Source organism: Engystomops pustulosus, chromosome 5 (genome assembly GCF_040894005.1).
Source record: "Engystomops pustulosus chromosome 5, aEngPut4.maternal, whole genome shotgun sequence".
In the NCBI taxonomy this organism is placed as follows: Eukaryota; Metazoa; Chordata; class Amphibia; order Anura; family Leptodactylidae; genus Engystomops; species Engystomops pustulosus.
The window spans coordinates 141470639-141492473 of record NC_092415.1 but is presented as its reverse complement, the minus strand read 5'-3'; the positions used below and the strand labels follow the sequence as shown (position 1 = coordinate 141492473).

The window sequence follows — 21835 nt, the reverse complement described above, 5'->3', positions numbered from 1 at the left end:
TGTTCTGACATACAATATTATTTTACAATAATTTTTTTTTAATACTACTCTTATTTTCCTTAAATGTACAGAGCTCAATGGGGGAAGAGCTATTAAGACTTGCACATTGAGCGTCTGTGCATGTGTGTCTAAAGAAATCGCCTGATTTTAGACATTTGTATTTTCCAAAACGTCCTCCATGACGGCCCACTTGGAGGATGCCCCTTGACCTCTGTAGGGACAGGAAGCAGAGAGGTTAAAAGCCTCCCCCCCCCCCCCCCCCCCGCCAGTGTCTTCCTGTCCCTACAGAGGGCAGGCAAGAGAGGGTTTTTCTCTCCTCCAAGTGGGGGGGGAGGGACGTTTTTTTTCTGCCAAAAAAGGGCACTTACCTGGGGTTACGCCGGCCTATTGCAGGTCGTAGTTCCCCTCCAGATCGGGGCCGCGGCTGGATATCTCCTCCCTGGTCCTGGTGGATGCGGCATCCGTCCTTCACCCGCGGCTGACATCGGGCTCACGAGAGGACGCGCGGCGCCTGGGGGAGGTTCCGTTCCCAGGCGTTCTTTGCGCTCCATGACGACTTCCGGAAGTAGGGCCGCAACGTCACGGAGACCGCTGAAAATCAGCATTCTGCCACCTGCATGGGGGATGGGCTCCCCGATAAGGTATTTTAAACATCCGGTTGTCTGTATCGGCGTCCGTTTGTGATTGGACTGTGTGCTGTTGGTTGGTTGCCGTCCCAGACTTTTTGCTATGGCTGATGAGGCAGACTTGGGCCTACTCCACCCTTCTGGTCACGTGGTGCTGTATGGCATGTTCTTATAGTATCTATGATACATATTGACCCCCAAGTTAGTTATTTTCCTCACCTTTCCCCCTTAGGATAAGGATCAAGGGTCTAAGGGGAAAGGCAAAGAGGACAGACCTGAAAGGTCTGAGAAACCCAGCAAGTCCGACCGTTCTATGAAGAGTAGGACCTCTGCTAGGAAATGTAATTTGTGTCTCCAGGTTTTGCCCGAATCATACACAAAACCCATATGCAGGCCCTGTATTGACGAATTTATGCGGGGGGAGAAAGTATAATTCATGGATAAGTTAAAATCCTTTATCGAAGATAAAGTGGTAGCATCAGTGGCGTCAGCGACACAAAAAGATCCTCCTCCTAAAAAACCTAGACTGGCGGATATCTCTTCTTCTGATGAATAAAACTATGATTCAGAGGGTCCATCCTGTTCCCTAGCGGATACTGAGGAGCAAGATTCCCAGGACATTAGTCAGAGATTGGATTCTCGTCACCTGTTTCAAATAGATGATCTGGATAACCTCTTGAAGGCGATCCGTGAGACGCTAAATATTGAAGAGGAAGTTCCCTGTATGTCTCGGGAGGACGAATTGTTCGGGGGCCTAAGGGCTAAAAAACAACGTGTCTTCCCGGTTAACGTAACCTTGAAAGGGTTAATCACGGAGGAATGGAAGGACCCAGAAAAGAAGATCCTAATTTCTAAAAGCTTTAAGAGACGCCTCGTCTTCGATCATGAAGTCTCTAAGGTTTGAGACTCTGTCCCGAAAGTAGATGTGCAGGTGACGAAAGTGGTCAAAAGAACAGACCTTCCCTTTGAGGACTCCGCACAGCTCAGGGATCCCATGGACCGAAAGTCCGACGCTCTTCTTAAAAAAAAAAAAAAAAAAAAACTCCTGGCTGAATGAACTGGAATCGCATATTGGAGAAGGTACTACCAGAGCGTCTCTACTGGACAGCATTCCACTTTTAAGATCTGCCACGGCATTCTTGGCGGATGCCTCCGCCGAGGGCGTTCGCTTCGCTGCAAAAGAGGGGGCATTAACAAACGCAGCAAGAAGAGCCTTATGGCTCAAACATTGGGGCGGCGATATACGCTCGAAGTCAAAACTCTGCAGCATACCATTCACAGGTGATTTCGTGTTCGGTCCAGAATTGGACATCTTAGAAAAAGCTTCAGACAAGAAGAAGGGGTTTCCTGAAAGCAAAACACCCTCCAGAAAACCTTCCTTTCGCCCCTTCAAGAACCCTAAAGATTCCTTTCACGGGAAAGGTAAACCGGGGCGCTGGAGCTACTCTAAGGGAGGCAGAGGTAGGGGGTTTCTGTTCTCCAATCCTCCAGACAACTCGGGGGAGGGGAAGCAGTGATGCCAGAGTGGGGGGGGGGGGCGTCTTCTACAGTTCATCACTCAATGGACAGATATTACCTCAAATCCTTGGGTCTTGAACATTGTCAGTTCTGGTTACAGAATAGAATTCAGCACCTACCCCCCTTCAAGATTTATTTCTCCATCACCCTCTACTTCTTCTTCTACCCATTTTCTTATTTGGCAGGAAGTTTCATCCCTCATTCATTAAGGAGTGATTGTTCCAGTTCCTCAAGACCAAGAAAAGTCGGGCTTCTACTCTCCACTGTTCCTTTTCAAGAAACCCAATGGGTCGAATCGGCTGATCATAAATTTAAAATCCCTAAACAGCTTCATCACCTACAGGAGATTTCACATGGAATCGGTAAGATCCGCTACTCAGCTTATTTATACCGACTACTATATGTGCATGATAGACCTTCGGGACGCTTACTACCATGTTCCTATTCACCACTCTTCTCAAAGGTTCCTCAGATTTTCAGTCCTTTCTCCAGAGGGTTATATCCTCCACTTTCAGTTTCGGGCTCTCCCCTTTGGTATTTCCTCAGCTCCGAGAGTTTTTACAAAAATCATGGAGGTTGTTGCCTTCCTGAGGCTACAGAAGGTGTCTATTGTTCCATATTTAGACGACCTTCTGATTATAGGAAAAAACTGATCAGATATTGTTACAGCAAGAGATTTTACCATGAGGAAACTCTCAGATCTGGGGTGGTTAATCAACACCCAAAAATCAGATCTGTCTCCCTCCACTCACAAGAAATTCCTAGGAGTAATGTTGAACTCTACTCTTATGATGTCCTTTCTCCCTCAGGAAAAAGCCGACGGTTTAGGACTTCAGATCCGCTCCTTCAGAAGAAAAACCTCCATTACAATCAGAGGAGCAATGAAGGTCCTGGGTCTCCTTACGGCCTGCCTCCCATCTGTAGCCTGGAGCCAGAGCCATTGTCGCACTCTGCAGAGTTGGATCCTCCGGTCTTAGAACCGGAGAACCTTGGGGTTGGACAAAAAGGTCGCCATTCCATCCTCGGTAAAGAGAGACCTGCGATGGTGGTTGGAGTTAAAGCATCTGGAGAAAGGGGTTCCTTGGCACTGCCTTCCGTGTCTTACCATCACGACCGATGCAAGCAGTCTGGGCTGGGGAGCAGTCTTCCCCTCGCACTACGCCCAGGGATCTTGGACCCCTTCACTAGCAAAGAAACCATCAATTTATCGGGAACTACGAGCCGTCTGGGAAGCCTTAAGGTCCAACCCTCTTCTAGTGAAGAATCGGCATATCCACATACTGACAGACAACACCACGGCGGTGTCTTACCTAAGACGACAAGGAGGTACAAGGTCAGTAGCTCTTTCCTCCCTGACTCGCACCATCTTTTCCTGGGCAGAAGAGAACATACTCTCTCTTTCTGCAACTCACCTAAAAGGAGTTCTGAATACGGAGGCAGACTTCCTCAGCAGGAGAGTGGTCTCTCCCAACGAATGGTGCATAAATCGGGAAATCTTCTGCCAGTTGACAGATCTTTGGGGCACTCCATGAATCAACTTATTCACCACAAGGGAGAACTCAATGTGTCATCTATACTTCTCTCTGGAGGCAAGGGAGCCGAAGGATCGACTAGGCGCCTTCAGTCATCCATGGACCGAACCTCTCTCCTACGCCTTTCCCCCTATTCCCTTGGTCGCAAGGGTCCTCAGAAAGATCCTTATGGACCAGGCAAGGGTAATACTCATCTGCCCAAACTGGCCAAAGAAGGGCTGGTACCCCCTGCTGACATCCCTGGCCATCCAGCAACCGGTGATATTGCCTCCGAGGAAGGATCTTCTGCATCAGGGTCCTATTCTGCATCCAGACCCGGAGAAGCTTCAGTTAGCGGCTTGGATCCTGAGTCCGACTTTTTAAGATCGCAGGGCCTTTCCAGAGCGGTGGTAACCACACTTAAGGCAAGTAGGAAAAAAGTTAATTTCACCATTTATCACAAAATTTGGAAGAAATTTGTCTTTTTGTGGGGATAATCCTCCATCTCAACTCAGACCTCAGATTCTCAGGAGGACCCCTATGTGGGATCTCACTTTAGTATTAGACGCACTTTCCAGACCTCCCTTCGAACCTCTGGACAGTGCTAGCATTAAAAACTTAACGCTAAAAACTACTCTACTGATTGCTGTTACTACAGCCAAGAGATTGGGGGAGCTTCAGGCTATTTCCATCAGAGAACCCTATATGCACATTCTTCCTGACTGTATTATTCTTACTCTAGACCCTGGGTTCATTCCCAAGGTGGTAGCAAAATTCCACAGGAGCCAAGAGATCACCCTCCCGTCCTTCTACGAGAATCCTTCTTCTAGTGACGAAGCCTCGTGGCATCTTCTGGATGTAAGACGTGTGGTGCTAGCTTATCTGCAGGCTACAGAACCCTGGCGCATTGATCATAACCTGTTTATTCAATTCCAGGGGAAAAATAAGGGGAGAAAAGCCTCCAAGATTTCGATAGCAAGATGGCTAAAGTCGGCTATTTCCACCTGCTATACGTTACAAGGGAAGGAGGTTCCTACTAATCTAAAGGCTCATTCCACCAGGGCTATGTCGGCCTCCTGGGCCGAAAGAAGAGGCGCATCACTCGAGCAGATCTGCAAAGCGGCCACTTGGGCCTCACCATCTACATTCATAAAGCATTACTGTCTGGACTTGCCAAGTTCTCGGGACCTCTCCTTTGGAAGGAAGGTTCTACAGGCGGTCATCCCACCCTAGAGTTTCTACTTATTTGGTAGATCTCCAAGTGGGCCATCATGGAGGACGTTTTGGAAATGGTGAATTAGTACTCACCGGTAATTTGGTTTCCATCTAGTCCTCCATGACGGCCTATATATTTTCCCTCCCTATGTTTTCTGCTATACTGTAAATGTATGTGAATATTTAACATACAAATAAAATTTTTTTCTTTATCTTCCACCAGTGTAGTTATTTGGTAGACACTGGCGGGAGGATGCGGGGGGGAGGCTTTTAACCTCTCTGCTTCCTGTCCCTACAGAGGTCAAGGGGCATCCTCCAAGTGGGCCGTCATGGAGGACTAGATGGAAACCGAATTACCGGTGAGTACTAATTCACCATTTTTGTTTTTTTGTAGAAATGTAAATGTATAAATCCGTATTTCAGGAAATTCTTGAAATGTACGAAATAGGATATGGCAAGTGCAGACAGTTTTTATACTATCCTTTCTGTAGGCCCTACTTGCTTAACTTTAGAGCAATGTGCTAAGTATATATACACTATCTATAGGACTCTACTGACAAAAATTCGGTACCAAAATATATTGCCCATGTTATGGCCTCCTTTGTGGCCTGCACATTGCAGCTATTGGTTATTGAATTGTTGACAATGCTATTCCGTGCAGAGGTGGTCTACATGTATATTTCTCTTCAGTATAACAAATACAGCAATGCCACCAATGTATACATCTGTTGAAAGGCTTTATTGTAATACATTAGATTTTAGAGGAAGTCTACCATCCTTTTGGACCATAGAAGGCAATAAATAGAGAGGTAGCAGCCCTATTGGCTTTGATTGTCGCTCCCTGTCATCGGGGAGAAACGATCAGTTGCCATGACAGCCTGGAGTCTGAGACTCCAGGAACTGTCATTGCTGAAGATCTGAAACCATGCCACACTAACAGATCTATGGAAAATTCTCCATATACTGTAATACAGTACTATTGCCGTAAATGGCAGGAGCAATCAGACTAAAAAAAAATAAGAAATAAGAATGAAAGTTTGTTTTTCATAAATTTCACAGTCATTTCTCTGGAATGGAATAATAAATACTATAGCGAAGAACTATAATTTGTTACTAAGAAAACAAGCCCTCACATAGCTCTGTACACAGAAAAATAAACAAGTTATAAGGTGGAGAGTGTAAAATGGAAATGAAGAAACAAAAAAGGGCCAAGTTGTTAAGGGTTAAAAGTTAGCACAATTCTGTGTTCCTTGTACTGCTTCCCACACAACGAATTCATGTGATATATCTGGGAACAACTGTATTTATTTTAACTTTTCTTGATGTTTCCTCTTACAAGAGTCATGTTACCTAGAGATTATCCCCTCCTCTTTTGGCAGTGGAGAATTCCAGGGTGCACAAATCCCTGTAGGATCTTGTTACAGTCATTGATGCATGTGATACCATGAATGCTGATGACATTCCACACATGTTGTCATATCACAAGTGGACATACTGTCAGGGTTTATTTTATGTATACCTTCATTTAATGAAAAAAATAAATTTAACTTAAGATGTAAAATGAAACTCTTAATTTTGTAGACATTTTGGAATCTCAAATGCTACTACTTCTGTTTTATCCAGGGAGGTGGAGTCAGTAAACCTAACCTCTGTTTCCCTAACTCCAAATCCCACATACGTGGGGCATGTTTATGTGTTACATTTACAGTAATAAGGCTTTTTATCGCCATTATGGCACAGTAACCAAGTTGTTTATCTTATAACTATAACTTCAATAAATTGTAATTGTGTAATACACTGTGGGGAAAAACCATTGACTATGAATTTCATATTAGAAAAATTATTGCCGCCATCAGATTCTCCTTCATAGATGATCTTAAGTCTAACCTTATTATTTTAGGCTATAGAACAACCTCCCTACACTGACTTAGGTTAGAGACAATGCAGTTAACACAGGCAACATCTCTAACAACTTAGAGATTTTGTGAACAGTCAGTTTTGATGAACGGTTGAACTTTCAATACCAGAATTTTTTTTTTTTTTTTTTCTGAGCACAGCTCACTAAGTGTTTCAAATTTTTTCAGAATTTATTACAGTCTAGCAGTGCTAGATTACATGTGTGTTTCTGAATTTGAGATGTTAGAATATGAGAGGAAAACTGTTTTCTATGTACAGTTTATAGAATCCATCAGAGCAGGTAACCTCTACAAACATGAACTCTGAGGAATATCAAACTAAAACCTAAAGCAGTATACAGAAAACGCAAACACAGCACAATCCTGTTTTCCTGATCACTCTAGCCGTTCTAAGATAAGTGCAGACATGCCTTCCCCTCTGATCTGTTTGTGCTCAAAATCAGTAGTGAAGCTCCTTCAAAGTGCATCCACGTTCATCTAAACTAAAAACCTACATCCTTAGATCAGAAATAGAACAGACATTTATAGGACATTCCATAATTTCCCCAAATTTGTAAAAAAAAAAAACTTATTCAGCACGTACTGCCGAGAACTGATTGTAACAATTTGTCATATTTTTGGAGTCGGTCCATTTAATTCCGACTCCACCAAAATGGCCTCCTACTCCACAGCCCTACGTATTGTGACATAGCCGCTCATTTCCTATTTTCATCCAGCCGCAAACGGGATCATTTTCTGCTGTCATGTGCATGAGGCGTTTGCTATGTCCGTATCACCCTTCCCATTTATTGCTAATAATAAAGACCGTACTCTGATAATGTTCATGTTTACATTGTCCTTTCAGCTGTTCTTTTCCGTTAGTTAAAATACTAAAAATAAACTGATCCGTTATGACCCCCCCTTCCCCTTTGATAGATATATATACATACATACATACATACATACATGCATACATGATATTTCTTTGTTGGTTTCCCACTTTACCTCAATGTTAGTGGCAATCTATCAAAATCAAGCAGGATAAACACTTAGAAGATTACCAGAGTCACCATTTCTGGATCTGTGACCTTATATTTGTTATATTTCCTTTCTTTTAAACCCAACTTTATTATGTTACCACAGCCCCTATCTGCTTGAGATTCACAGGATTTTACAAAGTGTATGAGCCCTTCCCCCTCCCTCTGTGGCAGAAACTTCATCTGCTGCTGTGAGGTAATATCAGGTAGAGGGAGGGGGCAGTGCTGAGGGAGCAGGGAGAGAGGGAGACAGTGTAACAGTTAGTGAATCTGCAGCATTTAAAGTTTATTATTCAAGCATCATTTTATTTTAGAAGGAAAGCGGTCAACCATAACAAATATAAGCAGAATACCACAGTCACAGTGCCTGGAACTATGAGTAATTGTCGCTTGATTGATTTAAATTGAGTAATCCTTTCACTGTCCACCGGGAAAGAAAATGAAGCCTGATGGATGGTGAAAGGATCAATTATTTTTACATTGAAGTAAATAGGGAAAAATGACGGCAAATTAATGTAACTAATTTCCATTTGCAAAAATTATTTTTGTTATTATGAAAACATACTGCACATTTTGTTCCATTTTTAGAAACCCTGAACACAAAGTTTAAAGGTGTATTGCCATTACAGCAAATTAATGTAATGGTTTGTATGATGAAAAATTATACAATTTTTCAATGTACTTTCTGTATCAATTTCTGACGGTTTTCGAGATCTCCGGTTGCTGTCATTCTATGGAAAGCTCCATTGTATAATTCCAGTGGACAGAAATCTGACCAAGGTCACACAGGTGCACAGATCGTTATATCCCACAGCTCTGATTACTGTTACTAACGATCTGTGCACCTGTGTGACCCTGGTCAGATTTCTGTCTGCTGGATGTAAATATAGAAGCTTTCTATAGAAGGACAGCAAGCAGAGATCTAGAAAACTGTGAGGAATTGATACAGAAACCTTATTGTAAATTGTATAAGTTTTTATCATAAAGACATTAACATTAATTTCCTGAAATGGGAATATCCCTTTAACTTGTTCTCTTCATTATCATAAATGGGAAAAGTTCATTCAAAGTGAAGCTGAATTACTTTATCTATGTGGTAATCTGAAAACATTGGAGAACTAGGTTCTGAGCAGATGTAGTTTTGTAGTGGTCATGTGGTCTTCATGAGTGCCAGCCTTTCCGGCAAGATTACAGAATGGCCCACTTCATTGCTAAGCAGAAAATGATGGCAAGGAATGGTTCGGCTACCTGTTCACGAACTTGTGCTGTTCTCAGGCTGAACATGACGGATCCCTGGGACATTTGTTATCCCTGTTATTTGTTATTCATAGTCAAGCTTTATGTCCGCCAAAAAGCAGTGCTATTTTCTTATGTCATCTGTTTTTACAGATCTGCAAAAAAAAAAACCCTTGAAGGGTCTATGGCAGTAATGGCAAACTTTTTACAGACAGAGTGCCCAAACTACATCCAAAATCCACTTATTTACCGTGAAGTGCCAGCATGGAATTTTATACAGTACCTTACTGCTACCTGTTCTTCCACATCTTTCAATTGTATCGACCGCCTGAGGCCACCAATATAGTTGACAGAAGGAAGGCAAATTCAAACTATCATTGTAGCTTCTTTCCAGGGTGTACAAGAAGAAATGGTGGGTCTAGCAGGATGACCTCCAAAGATAATGCAGTTCTGTCAACACCTTCTTACTTTCCCTGCTGTCCAAACACCCAATAAAGTGTCACTTTAAAATGGACTTGGACAATTTCCTGAGTGCCCGCAGAAAGGGCTCCGATTGCCACCTCTGGCACCCGTGCCATAGGTTCGCCATCACTGGTCTATGGGAAGTTCAGAGCTGCAAACATGGCCAGGAATTGGACCTGCTCTGCGTTTTCTACAGGTTCCCTAAAAAATCTGTTCATTGAAATGAATGCATTTAGCCTTACGCTTTTCCCACAAACTGTTCTATCCATTTGCTCAGCACCCCTTGCTCTATGAAATGCTGCATGAAATATTAAAATATTTTTTCTTGACCTTTAGAAGAAAGCGCTCTGCTTTTTGTAAAGCTTTCTGGTGTCCCGATCGGATCCTCCAACATTTGCATGACCTGGTGATGACAATTGTGAGAGATGGAGGGTCTATGTTCTGCATAATGACAAGTGATGTGCTAGGTTATTAAATGACCTCCTTTTAAGTTTGACTTCTAGTTTTCTATATTAACCTTTTCCTCTTTTCTAGGTGTGAAGAATGTTGCTGTTTGGTTTGCAGCTGGGCACTTTCATGCTGTTCACTCTCTAGAGGAGCTCCCCTGGAGTTATCACTGGGCCTTCACTTCTTACGACCATCATGAAGTCTGAAATACTTTGGATCAATTTTTTTCAGCTGTGTTGTACAGCACACTTCTGATTCAGGCTGCTAAGAACAATTTTTGCTTATTAAGAGCCAACACCTCTGTAGTATTGATCTTTTTTTTCCTCTTTTGTATTTTGACTACATATAGTCATTATTTTGATTTTAGATCCTTGTAACTATTAATGGAATGCAGTCATGTCCACCCAGGACGAAAGGCAGATCAATACTGAATATGCGGTCTCCTTACTGGAACAGCTGAAGTTGTTCTATGAACAGCGGCTACTTACGGATATAGTGTTAATTGTTGAGGGCACTGAATTTCCATGTCACAAAATGGTTCTTGCTACATGCAGCTCATATTTCAGGTATGTAATATAAGCATCACTTGCTACTTTGTCATCTGTTATAATTGAAAAAGGTTCTCTCCAATCATCAACTCCTTTAAAGGAAATGTACCATCAGTCATGGAAAATGAGGCACTTACTCCTAGATCCAGACACTGTGACTGTGGCAATCTTCTTATATTTGTTATCCATGGCCTCCTTCCTTCTAAAAATCAACTTTTAAAATTATGCTAATGAACCTTGAAGGGCTTCTGTGCTTCAGATTCACAGGCTTTTACAGTGTGCAAAGACCGCTTCCCCCTTCCACTGTGTGCTGAAACTTCCTCTGCTGCAGTGAGATTACATCAGGACAATGACAAGGGTGAGACAGTGTAATAGCCTGTGAAGCTTCAACACGGGCTATAAATTATAAGTTTATTTTAGAAGGAAGGAGGCCATAGATAACAAATGTAAGAAGGTTACCACAGGATATATGGGGATATATTTGCATCTGAAGTAACTAGATCTAGTAATTTTAACAGCCTGTTTCCTGATTGGAATGGATGGTAGATGTCAGACCCCCACCAGTCCAAAAATGTTGAACTGTTGTCAAGATTGTCTCCTGTTTGTAAATGGCACCTGCATACACCTTGATGGTGTGGTGACATGTGGCACTTGTGTTACGTTTACAAACAAGTCCGGGGATGGGTTTCTGCCTGATCACATTTGAGTTTTCATGGAAGCAAATACAATTGGTAACCAGCACCCGAGTTAGATTTATCAATGTCAGTTTTTGGCGTAGAGGGGCTGATATCACAATACTTGGAGTGCGCAAGAATTTGCAATAATTATAATAGCGATTACACAACCCCCACACCATGTGGAAGGGTGTGACCAAGGGTCGACTGGGCAGGCATGGGGCGTGCCCAGTGTTTGCATACTTTTAAAAACCTACGTGGTCGCTATCATGCGCCAGCGTATGATAAATTCCCGCCCCCCCATGTGTGACTGCACCCTCACTGCAACAGTAGGCTTTGAAGAGTAAAAGAGATCTATACAGATGACCTGCAGTTCTAGAATTTGTCCAAGTGTCTTAGAACTTTTCTTTCCTTTCTTGTTCTGTACCTTGTGCTTGGCCTGTGCTGAGTTATATTACATTATCATCAAGCCATGCAATCTTCTTCTGCATGTTGAGTACTTCGACATGTTCAGGTTGTTATATTTCAGAAAGTCAATGATCTGCTCATATTTCACCTCAACCTGTTTATTTTATTATTATTTATTTTCCTTTGACAGAGCAATGTTTATGAGTGGACTCAGTGAAAGTAAGCAAACACATGTACATTTGAGAAATGTGGATGCAGCGTCTTTGCAGATCATTATAACATATGCATACACGGGTAATTTGGCAATAAATGAAAGCACTGTAGAACAGCTATACGAGACCGCATGCTTCTTACAGGTAAATATTGATTTTTCATATTCTAATTGTGAAGTTATTAATTACCAAAGCAGTTTCCCGATTTTAAGTTTTTGTTTTTTAACACTTTTCTAATTTTAATGTTTCTATTTTTATTTTGTGGGAAAATTATACTTTCATTTAATAATCTATTGTTTTTCAAAAAATTTTTTAATGGCTTTTAATGTATGGTTCAAAAGACCGGTCTGCTTGACTCTTTGGGTATTAACCCAATGACCTGGCCCTTTTTTAGTTTTTTCATTTCCATTTTTCACTCCCCAACTTTTTTATTTTTACACGTAAAGTGCTCTGTGACTCCTTGTTTTCTGCGTAAGAAAATGCACTTCATAGTGATGGTATTTAATATTCCATGCCGGATACTGGGAAGCGGGGAAAAAAAAATGCCAAATACAGTGAAAATGGTGAAAAAAGGCATTTGCCCTGTTTTCTTGGGGCATGGATTTTACGGTTTTCACTGTGCGCCCCAAATGACATGTCTACTTTATTCTTTGGGTCGGTGCGATCACAGGGAAAAAAATTTGTATAGGTTTCATAATGTTTTCATACATTTCCAAAAATGAAAACCTCCTGTACAATTTTTTTTGTTTTTTTGATTATGCCATCTTCTGGTGCTAATAACTTTTTTTTATACTTCAGTGTACGGAGATGACAATTATTGGACTGTATGACCTTTTGATCACTTTTTATTGGATCTTTCAAAATGGCAAAAAAGTGCCATTTTCGACTTTGTGCACTATATTTAGTTACGGGGTTAAACGCAGTGAAAAAACGTTATTATATTTTGATTGGGCATTTTTGGACGCAGCTATACCTAGAGTGTTTATGATTTTTACAGATTATTTTTATATGACTTCTAGGGAAAGGGGGGCGATTTTGAATTTTTTTTAGGGGTTTTTTTTATACTATTTTTCAAACCTACTAGGTTGTCTGATCCTATACAGTACTACAGTATGGTAGTATATGGGGATTTTCCTTCTCATTTCTCGCACATTGTAATGAATAGGATAAAACGAGCATGGGCAAAAGAACACACTCTCACACACACACACCCACTCTCACACACACACACCCACTCTCACACACACACACCCACTCTCACTCACACACACACACCCACTCTCACTCACACACACACACACACCCACTCTCACTCACACACACACCCACTCTCACTCACACACACACACACCCACTCTCACTCTCACACACACACACCCACTCTCACTCTCACACACACACACCCACTCTCACTCTCACACACACACACCCACTCTCACTCTCACACACACACACCCACTCTCACTCTCACACACACACACCCACTCTCACTCTCACACACACACACCCACTCTCACTCACACACACACACCCACTCTCACTCTCACTCACACACACCCACTCTCACTCTCTCACACACACACACACACACACACTCTCACTCTCACACACACACTCTCACTCTCACACACACACACTCTCACTCTCACACACACACACTCTCACTCTCACACACACACACCCACTCTCACTCTCACACACACACACCCACTCTCACTCACTCACACACACACACACCCACTCTCACTCTCACACACACACACCCACTCTCACACACACACACTCTCACTCTCACACACACACACTCTCACTCTCACACACACACACACTCTCACTCTCACACACACACACCCACTCTCACTCACACACACACACCCACTCTCACTCTCACACACACACACTCTCACTCTCACTCTCACACCCACTCTCACTCACTCTCACTCTCACACCCACTCTCACTCTCACACACACACACCCACTCTCACTCACACACACACACACCCACTCTCACTCACACACACACACACCCACTCTCACTCACACACACACACACCCACTCTCACTCACACACACACACTCTCACTCTCACTCTCACACACACACACTCTCACTCTCACTCTCACACACACACACCCACTCTCACTCTCACACACACACACCCACTCTCACTCTCACACACACACACTCTCACTCTCACTCTCACACCCACTCTCACTCTCACACACACACACCCACTCTCACTCACACACACACACCCACTCTCACTCACACACACACACACCCACTCTCACTCACACACACACACACCCACTCTCACTCACACACACACACACCCACTCTCACTCACACACACACACACCCACTCTCACTCACACACACACACACCCACTCTCACTCACACACACACACACCCACTCTCACTCTCACACACACACACCCACTCTCACTCTCACACACACACACCCACTCTCACTCTCACACACACACACCCACTCTCACTCTCACACACACACACCCACTCTCACTCTCACACACACACACTCTCACTCTCACTCTCACACACTCTCACTCTCACACACACACACTCTCACTCTCACTCTCACACACACACACTCTCACTCTCACACACACACACACACACACACTCTCACTCTCACACACACACACCCACTCTCACTCTCACACACACACACCCACTCTCACTCTCACACACACACACCCACTCTCACTCTCACACACACACACTCTCACTCTCACACACACACACTCTCACTCTCACACCCACTCTCACACACACACACTCTCACTCTCACTCTCACACACACACACTCTCACTCTCACACACACACACTCTCACTCTCACACACACTCACTCTCACTCTCACACACACTCACTCTCACACACACTCACTCTCACTCTCACACACACACACTCTCACTCTCACTCTCACACACACACACTCTCACTCACACCCACTCTCACTCTCACTCTCACACCCACTCTCACTCTCACACACACACACTCTCACTCTCACACTCTCACTCTCTCTCACTCTCACACCCGCTCTCTCACTCTCTCACTCTCACACCCGCTCTCTCGCTCTCTCTCGCTCTCACACCCGCTCTCTCGCTCTCTCTCGCTCTCACACCCGCTCTCTCGCTCTCTCTCGCTCTCACACCCGCTCTCTCGCTCGCTCTCACACCCGCTCTCTCTCTCGCTCTCACACCCGCTCTCTCGCTCTCTCTCGCTCTCACACCCGCTCTCTCGCTCTCTCTCGCTCTCACACCCGCTCTCACACCCGCTCTCGCTCTCACACCCGCTCTCTCGCTCTCTCTCGCTCTCACACCCGCTCTCTCGCTCTCTCTCGCTCTCACACCCGCTCTCTCGCTCTCTCTCGCTCTCACACCCGCTCTCTCGCTCTCTCTCGCTCTCACACCCGCTCTCTCGCTCTCTCTCGCTCTCACACCCGCTCTCTCGCTCTCTCTCGCTCTCACACCCGCTCTCTCGCTCTCTCTCGCTCTCACACCCGCTCTCTCGCTCTCTCTCGCTCTCACACCCGCTCTCTCGCTCTCTCTCGCTCTCACACCCGCTCTCTCGCTCTCTCTCGCTCTCACACCCGCTCTCTCGCTCTCTCTCGCTCTCACACCCGCTCTCTCGCTCTCTCTCGCTCTCACACCCGCTCTCTCGCTCTCTCTCGCTCTCACACCCGCTCTCTCGCTCTCTCTCGCTCTCACACCCGCTCTCTCGCTCTCGCTCGCTCTCACACCCGCTCTCTCGCTCTCTCTCGCTCTCACACCCGCTCTCTCGCTCTCTCTCGCTCTCACACCCGCTCTCTCGCTCTCTCTCGCTCTCACACCCGCTCTCTCGCTCTCGCTCGCTCTCACACCCGCTCTCTCGCTCTCTCTCGCTCTCACACCCGCTCTCTCTCGCTCTCACCCGCTCTCTCGCTCTCTCTCGCTCTCTCTCGCTCTCACACCCGCTCTCTCGCTCTCTCTCGCTCTCACACCCGCTCTCTCGCTCTCTCTCGCTCTCACACCCGCTCTCTCGCTCTCACACCCGCTCTCTCGCTCTCACACCCGCTCTCTCGCTCTCACACCCGCTCTCTCGCTCTCACACCCGCTCTCTCGCTCTCACACCCGCTCTCTCGCTCTCACACCCGCTCTCTCGCTCTCTCTCGCTCTCACACCCGCTCTCTCGCTCTCTCTCGCTCTCACACCCGCTCTCTCGCTCTCTCTCGCTCTCACACCCGCTCTCTCGCTCTCTCTCGCTCTCACACCCGCTCTCTCGCTCTCTCTCGCTCTCACACCCTCTCTCTCGCTCTCACACCCGCTCTCTCGCTCTCTCTCGCTCTCACACCCGCTCTCACACCCTCTCTCGCTCTCACACCCGCTCTCACACCCGCTCTCTCACACCCGCCAGTGTAGAGGGCTTAGCCCTTGAGTCCTCTCCATGCACACACGTCGGGAAGGGGTTGTGTGCGTGTGGTTTTTTTTTTTTTTTCCTTGCTGTAGAAAAACTTGGGTCTGACAATATATTACAGCAGACTGCCCAGTTCCTGAGCCCTATGCCGCACATCTATAATGATCATCTATGATCCTGTGAGATTCATGTAGATGCCAATGTTGGCAAATTTGGCCATTTAACAATGTCGAGAAAGGTATACATCTGACTGCCTTTGCTGTAGTGTAGGACATTTAAAGGACAACTGTCACCAGACAACCCCAGACTTTTCGGACGCAATTACACCCTCCTATCCTTCAAGTAAATTTTCAAACCCTGTGCATGCCCAGGAGAAGTGGGAAACCCCTTGCTATGCCGTTATAAGTGTCTTCAAATGCACATGAACGGGACTCGAAGAATGCTAAAGGTGTGGCTCTAGGGCAGTGGTGGCGAACCTATGGCACGGGTGCCAGAGGTGGCACTCAGAGCCCTTTCTGTGGGCACCCAGGCCTTCACCCGAGCACAAAATTTGCTAGATGTGACTCAAGGCTTCCTCCTGTGGTCCAAGCCATGGACAAGCAATGCTCAGCGCTATTTTAAAGCGACATCTCCTTGACTGTCAGGACTACACGAGAAGCGAGAAGATGTGGACAGAGATGGATGATCATTGAAGCTCCAGATCTAGGTCCCCTGATTCTTCCTCTTCAGGAGACCCTGGAACGAAGCTATAATCCAAATTTCTCCATCATCTTTCTATTGTATTGGTGAACTCAGGATGCCAATACGATTGATACAGCTGGGATCAATACGTTACTGTATAAATTGTCATGTTGGCACTTTGAGACATAAAAATAGGTTTTGGTTGTAGATTGGGCACTCTGTCTCTAAAAGGTTCGCCATCACTGCTCTAGGGGGTAGCAGAGGGGAGTGCTCTGACTGCATGCTCATGAATAAGCCGGGCTGTTCCCTCAGTATTGCATGCATCGGAACGATTGATGATGTCAACTGCCTAATTTGCAACTGAATCCCGCAACCAAAATAACGATTCTTGCAGTGGTGAGATGGCAACAGGATAAAACAAATAGCTGGTTGGAAAAGTTATAAAGGTGATGTACTGAGAATGGGAGAGTGGGAAAACCTGGTGATAGGTATTATTTAAGGTGAGTTTTGTTTTTAGTTCACATGATTTGTTACCTTTTATCCATTTTGCAGACTCCTCCTTCAGAAATTAAAGCTGGTTACCATATGTACAAGGCTTGAGAAATTTAGAACAATTATATGTTCATTTTTAATGGTAAATACTGTGAAATACTTCACCTAATGGACCTTTTGTTTTGCAGGTGGATGATGTGTTGCAACTCTGTAGAGAATATTTAATTAAGAAAATCAATGCCAAGAACTGTGTTCGGCTGATGAGTTTTGCGGACCTGTTCAGCTGTGAGGAGTTGAAACAGAGCGCCAAAAGAATGGTAGAGCACAAGTTTACGAGTGTGTACCGACAGGATGCGTTTATGCAGCTATCAAGTGAGCTTTTGATAGATCTTGTAAGCAGTGACAATCTGAATGTGGAAAAAGAAGAGACTGTAAGAGAGGCCGCAATGTCATGGCTGGATTACAACACAGTGTCACGCTCACAATACTTGTCAACTGTGCTAAGCCACCTACGTATTGATGCTCTGTCGGAAGTAATTCAGCGGGAGTGGTTCCAAGGATTACCACCAAATGATAAGTCTGTAGTAGTTCAAGGACTTTACAAATCAATGCCTAGATTCTTTAAACCAAGGCTTGGCATGACAAAAGAGGAAATGATCATAATAATAGAAGCTGCTCTGGAAAACCCAGGGAGTTACTCCACAATCTGTTACAGTCCTCAGGCAGAGAAGGTTTACAAGCTTTGCAACCCACCCTCTGAGCTACTTAAAGTGGGGGCTGTCGTGTCTCCCGACAATGATATTTATATTGCTGGAGGGCAAGTGCCCTTAAAGAACGCCAAAAGCAATCACAATAAGCCGGGCAAATTTCAGGCTACGTTTAGGACTGTGAATAGTTTTTACTGGTTTGATGCCCAGCAGAATACTTGGATTCCAAAGACCCCCATGTTATGCGTTCGTGTAAAACCTTCTTTGGTATGGTGTGATGGATACATCTATGCAATAGGAGGAGATAGTGTAGGTGGTGAACTCAATCGAAGGACTGTGGAAAGATATGACTGTGAGAAAGATGAGTGGACATTGGTGAGCCCTCTTCCAAGTGCATTTCAGTGGAGTGTTGCTGTTGTAGTCCACGATTGCATTTATGTAATGGCTTATAATTTGACTTATTGCTTCATTCCACGGTCCGGTATATGGGTAGAAATGGCAAAAAGGCAGAGCAGTAGATGTTTTGCATCTGCTGCAGCCTTTGATGGCAAAATCTTCTACCTCGGAGGCCTGCAAACTGATAACAACTCTGGTGTAAGGCTACCATCAAGTACTTTAGATGGCTCTTCTGTTGCTGTTGAGGTGTATGATGTTCATAAGAATGAATGGTACATGGCAGCCAATATTCCTGCCAAACGATTTGCCGATCCCTGTGTTCGGGCAGTGGTCATCTCAAATTCTTTGTGTGTTTTTATCAGAGAGACACACATGAATGAAAAAGCAAAATATGCCATTTATCAATATAACATGGACCTTGACCAGTGGTTTCTGCGTCAGCAGATATCGGAGCGTGTGCTTTGGGATTTGGGAAAAGAGTTCCGATGCACTGTAGGAAAGCTCTACCCGTCATGTCTAGAAGTATCTCCATGGAAACCTCTAACTCATGTTTTCTCACAAGATGGTGCAGATGACTTTGAACTTGATGGAAACATGGTTACATTACCCCCAGTATAGCTTTCTACAAGCAAGAGACTGCGTGTATGCATGGCTATTTTTCCGCAAGGAGAATTCCTTCAAATTACATAAAGTGGGCTTGGAGAAATAAGTTTGCGTTGCTTACTACTCAGTCCTTATTTTTATTCCCTGCATATTGTTTGTAATCTTTAATGCATTTATATAGGGAGATATGCTTCCAGTATCCGAAAAAAATTTGACCAGCTAATGGGAAAAGAAAACTTTATATAATCCAGCCTTAGCGTTCAGTTTACAACAAGCATTTAAATTGTATCCCTGTGATGTATTTCTTCCTCTTCCCCGTCCTTTACCGCAAAAAAACAGGTGCAAGTTTTTTAGATCCACAGACTATGAATGGCATTGTAAGTCTAAATGCTTTCTACGAAATCTTCCATGTAATCATATTCCTTTTTTAGTTAGCGATCCAGTTTGCATGCTGGAATATTCACATATATATATATGTATATGTGCAGTGTGACCCGATCTACTAAGTATCTATATAACTATCTCTCTGGGGATAGATGTGCTTAAAACACACAAACTACAAAAAATCCTTATGTTCTCAAAACCTCAAGATTGCCTCCTCAGTACACTTACTACTGTATTACTAGCTTTTCCTTTCCTTAATATTTACTCCTTCAAGAACCAGAACTCTAGTGGCCTGATCTCATCTCCAGAAAGAACATCTCTCAAGCTTTGTTTTCTCTCAGTGCTATGTAACAAACCTAAAGTGTGCGATGTACCCTAGACCCAGAGCGACTTGGAAGTAGTCAATGAAATATGCAGATAACCTGCAAACTTTTATTTTTTACAATGTGATTTATCACCAAAGTCCCACTTTAACACGTAACCTATATTATATATAAATATATATATATAAATATATTTTTTTGCTAAATTGAGACTTTCCTGCTGGGGAAATGTAGTGTTTCACTTGGTAACACAGGTCAATAAAATGACTGCAGGCTCAGTCAGGCTGTGCGAGGAGCATGTGCTTCTGTTGTCAGTAACCTGTACCTTTCTGTTGTAGAATACAGGTCTTCCAATATGGCCTTGTAACGTTCTTTCTGGCGTAACCGGGCGTCCAACCTATATGCCAGCCCCTCATAGTACGGGTCCCTGTGGAGCTTTTAACCTTTCTTTGCAGAAAGGGGATTAAACAAATGGAGCTCTCATCCTCTGATAAAGTGATGGGAGCTCACTCATTCAAAAAACTGCTGCTGTCTTTCTTTCCCTTCCCACATTTGTACATTTAGTGTTGGATTACCAGGTCTTATATCATTTTTAACTTAACAAGCATTTACTGTAGTGTGATTGTGTATTGGTATACCCTAGATTTTTTTTTTTTTTTTTTTATATTTTGTTTAATTTTCAAGGGAAGGGAAACAAACTGTTCAGGAATAACTAGATGCACAAGAGAGCTGATGCCCTTGTGCTGCTCCGGCATTACTATCAATCCCAGGAACCACTAGCAGTAGAGGGGCACCGTCGCCAACTCAACATGGGCACAGGTGCTTCATGACAAACCCTACTAGCATGTTCAGCTGCATCATGTTCTGGCACTGTATTTTGAATGACCTTAATTTATTAAAAAATATTAAAATGAACATTGTGTTGTGATTGAGTGAGCAATGTTTTCTATGCTTGTAAAACATGAAAGGTGGGTTACAAACTGTGGCTATACTAGTTTTTATGACCGTTCGTTCTTGGTAGACAGATGATTTGCATATACCCTTTTGTTATACTTTTTGGCTATAGACTTGCAGAACATGTTTGTCTTTTGTAGTTTATATTTCATTGTTTCTGAACAAAAAAAGTCCGATTCTTTTTTTTTTTTTTTTTTTTCCCTTTCCTTAAATCAAAAAATAAGTCTTACAAATATTTCCATATTTTTGTTTGGGCATCTCTGTAAAGTTTTTTTTTTTTTTTTGCACAATATTTGATTTTTTTTTTTTTTCCTTTTAAAACTAGGAACCAGCAAATACTTTTTATAACATATTGGGGCTTGAAGTGATAAGAGTAAGGCAAGAAGTTCAAATAAGACCTCATGTAGACTGCTGGGAGCTCCATAGGAAGCTGCACTAATATGGGGTACACACTGTTTTTGATGGTGTGGCTGCAGGCTCGGGTGGTGAGACATGGTGACAATGAAGTGGTGTAATAAACCTTTATGTAGGCCTTGAGCTAGCTGTAGTTTGCACAGACAGTTCACAGTGGTGTGTATGAGGCCTAAAACGTATAAGAAACTTTGTAAGGTCTGCTCAGATCTGATTTCAGTGAAGTCATTTCAATGGAGGAGGTGGTGAAGAAGGTGGAGCTGAATACAAGAAACACAAAACCAACTTGTGATGCATCGAAGACTTATTAAGCTGATTTCTTAATGCTGTTTTATAAATCTAGCAGGTTTTAACAGAAAAGAACGGAATAGATGTGAAGAAAGCACTGAAGTTTCACATTTTTACTGTTCCCTGATCCAATACCTCTGTCTTTTTTTTTTTTTTATCTGTATGACTTATCTGCTTCAATAGGAAGTGATAACAGGCGATCAAGGAATTTCCCTCAATTTTTTTTTTTTTTAATTTTTTGCTACCTGAACTATTCAATTAAAAATATATATAACCCCCTTTCCCTTAATCTGTTTTTCCACTCTAATGATCAGGCTATTTCTCAGTATTTTCATTAATACCTTCTACAATGTATAGCCTTTGTAAAATTTTTCTCTTAAAATACAG

General features: G+C 43.6%; 1 protein-coding gene across 5 annotated transcripts in view; it reads left to right on the top strand.

Moving 5' to 3' along the window:
• KBTBD2 (kelch repeat and BTB domain containing 2) overlaps nucleotides 1-20710 on the top strand; it is a 30492-nt gene extending 9782 nt beyond the window's left edge. For all 5 annotated transcript variants that reach the window (XM_072153251.1, XM_072153250.1, XM_072153248.1 and 2 more), the window contains exons 2-4: nucleotides 10035-10513; nucleotides 11768-11933; nucleotides 17571-20710. In XM_072153251.1, coding sequence (XP_072009352.1) covers nucleotides 10344-10513; nucleotides 11768-11933; nucleotides 17571-19103 — 1869 coding nt within the window. In that variant the 5' untranslated portion in view covers nucleotides 10035-10343 and the 3' untranslated portion in view covers nucleotides 19104-20710. The remainder of the gene's footprint in view (nucleotides 1-10034; nucleotides 10514-11767; nucleotides 11934-17570) is intronic.
• Nucleotides 20711-21835: the final 1125 nt, after the last annotated feature.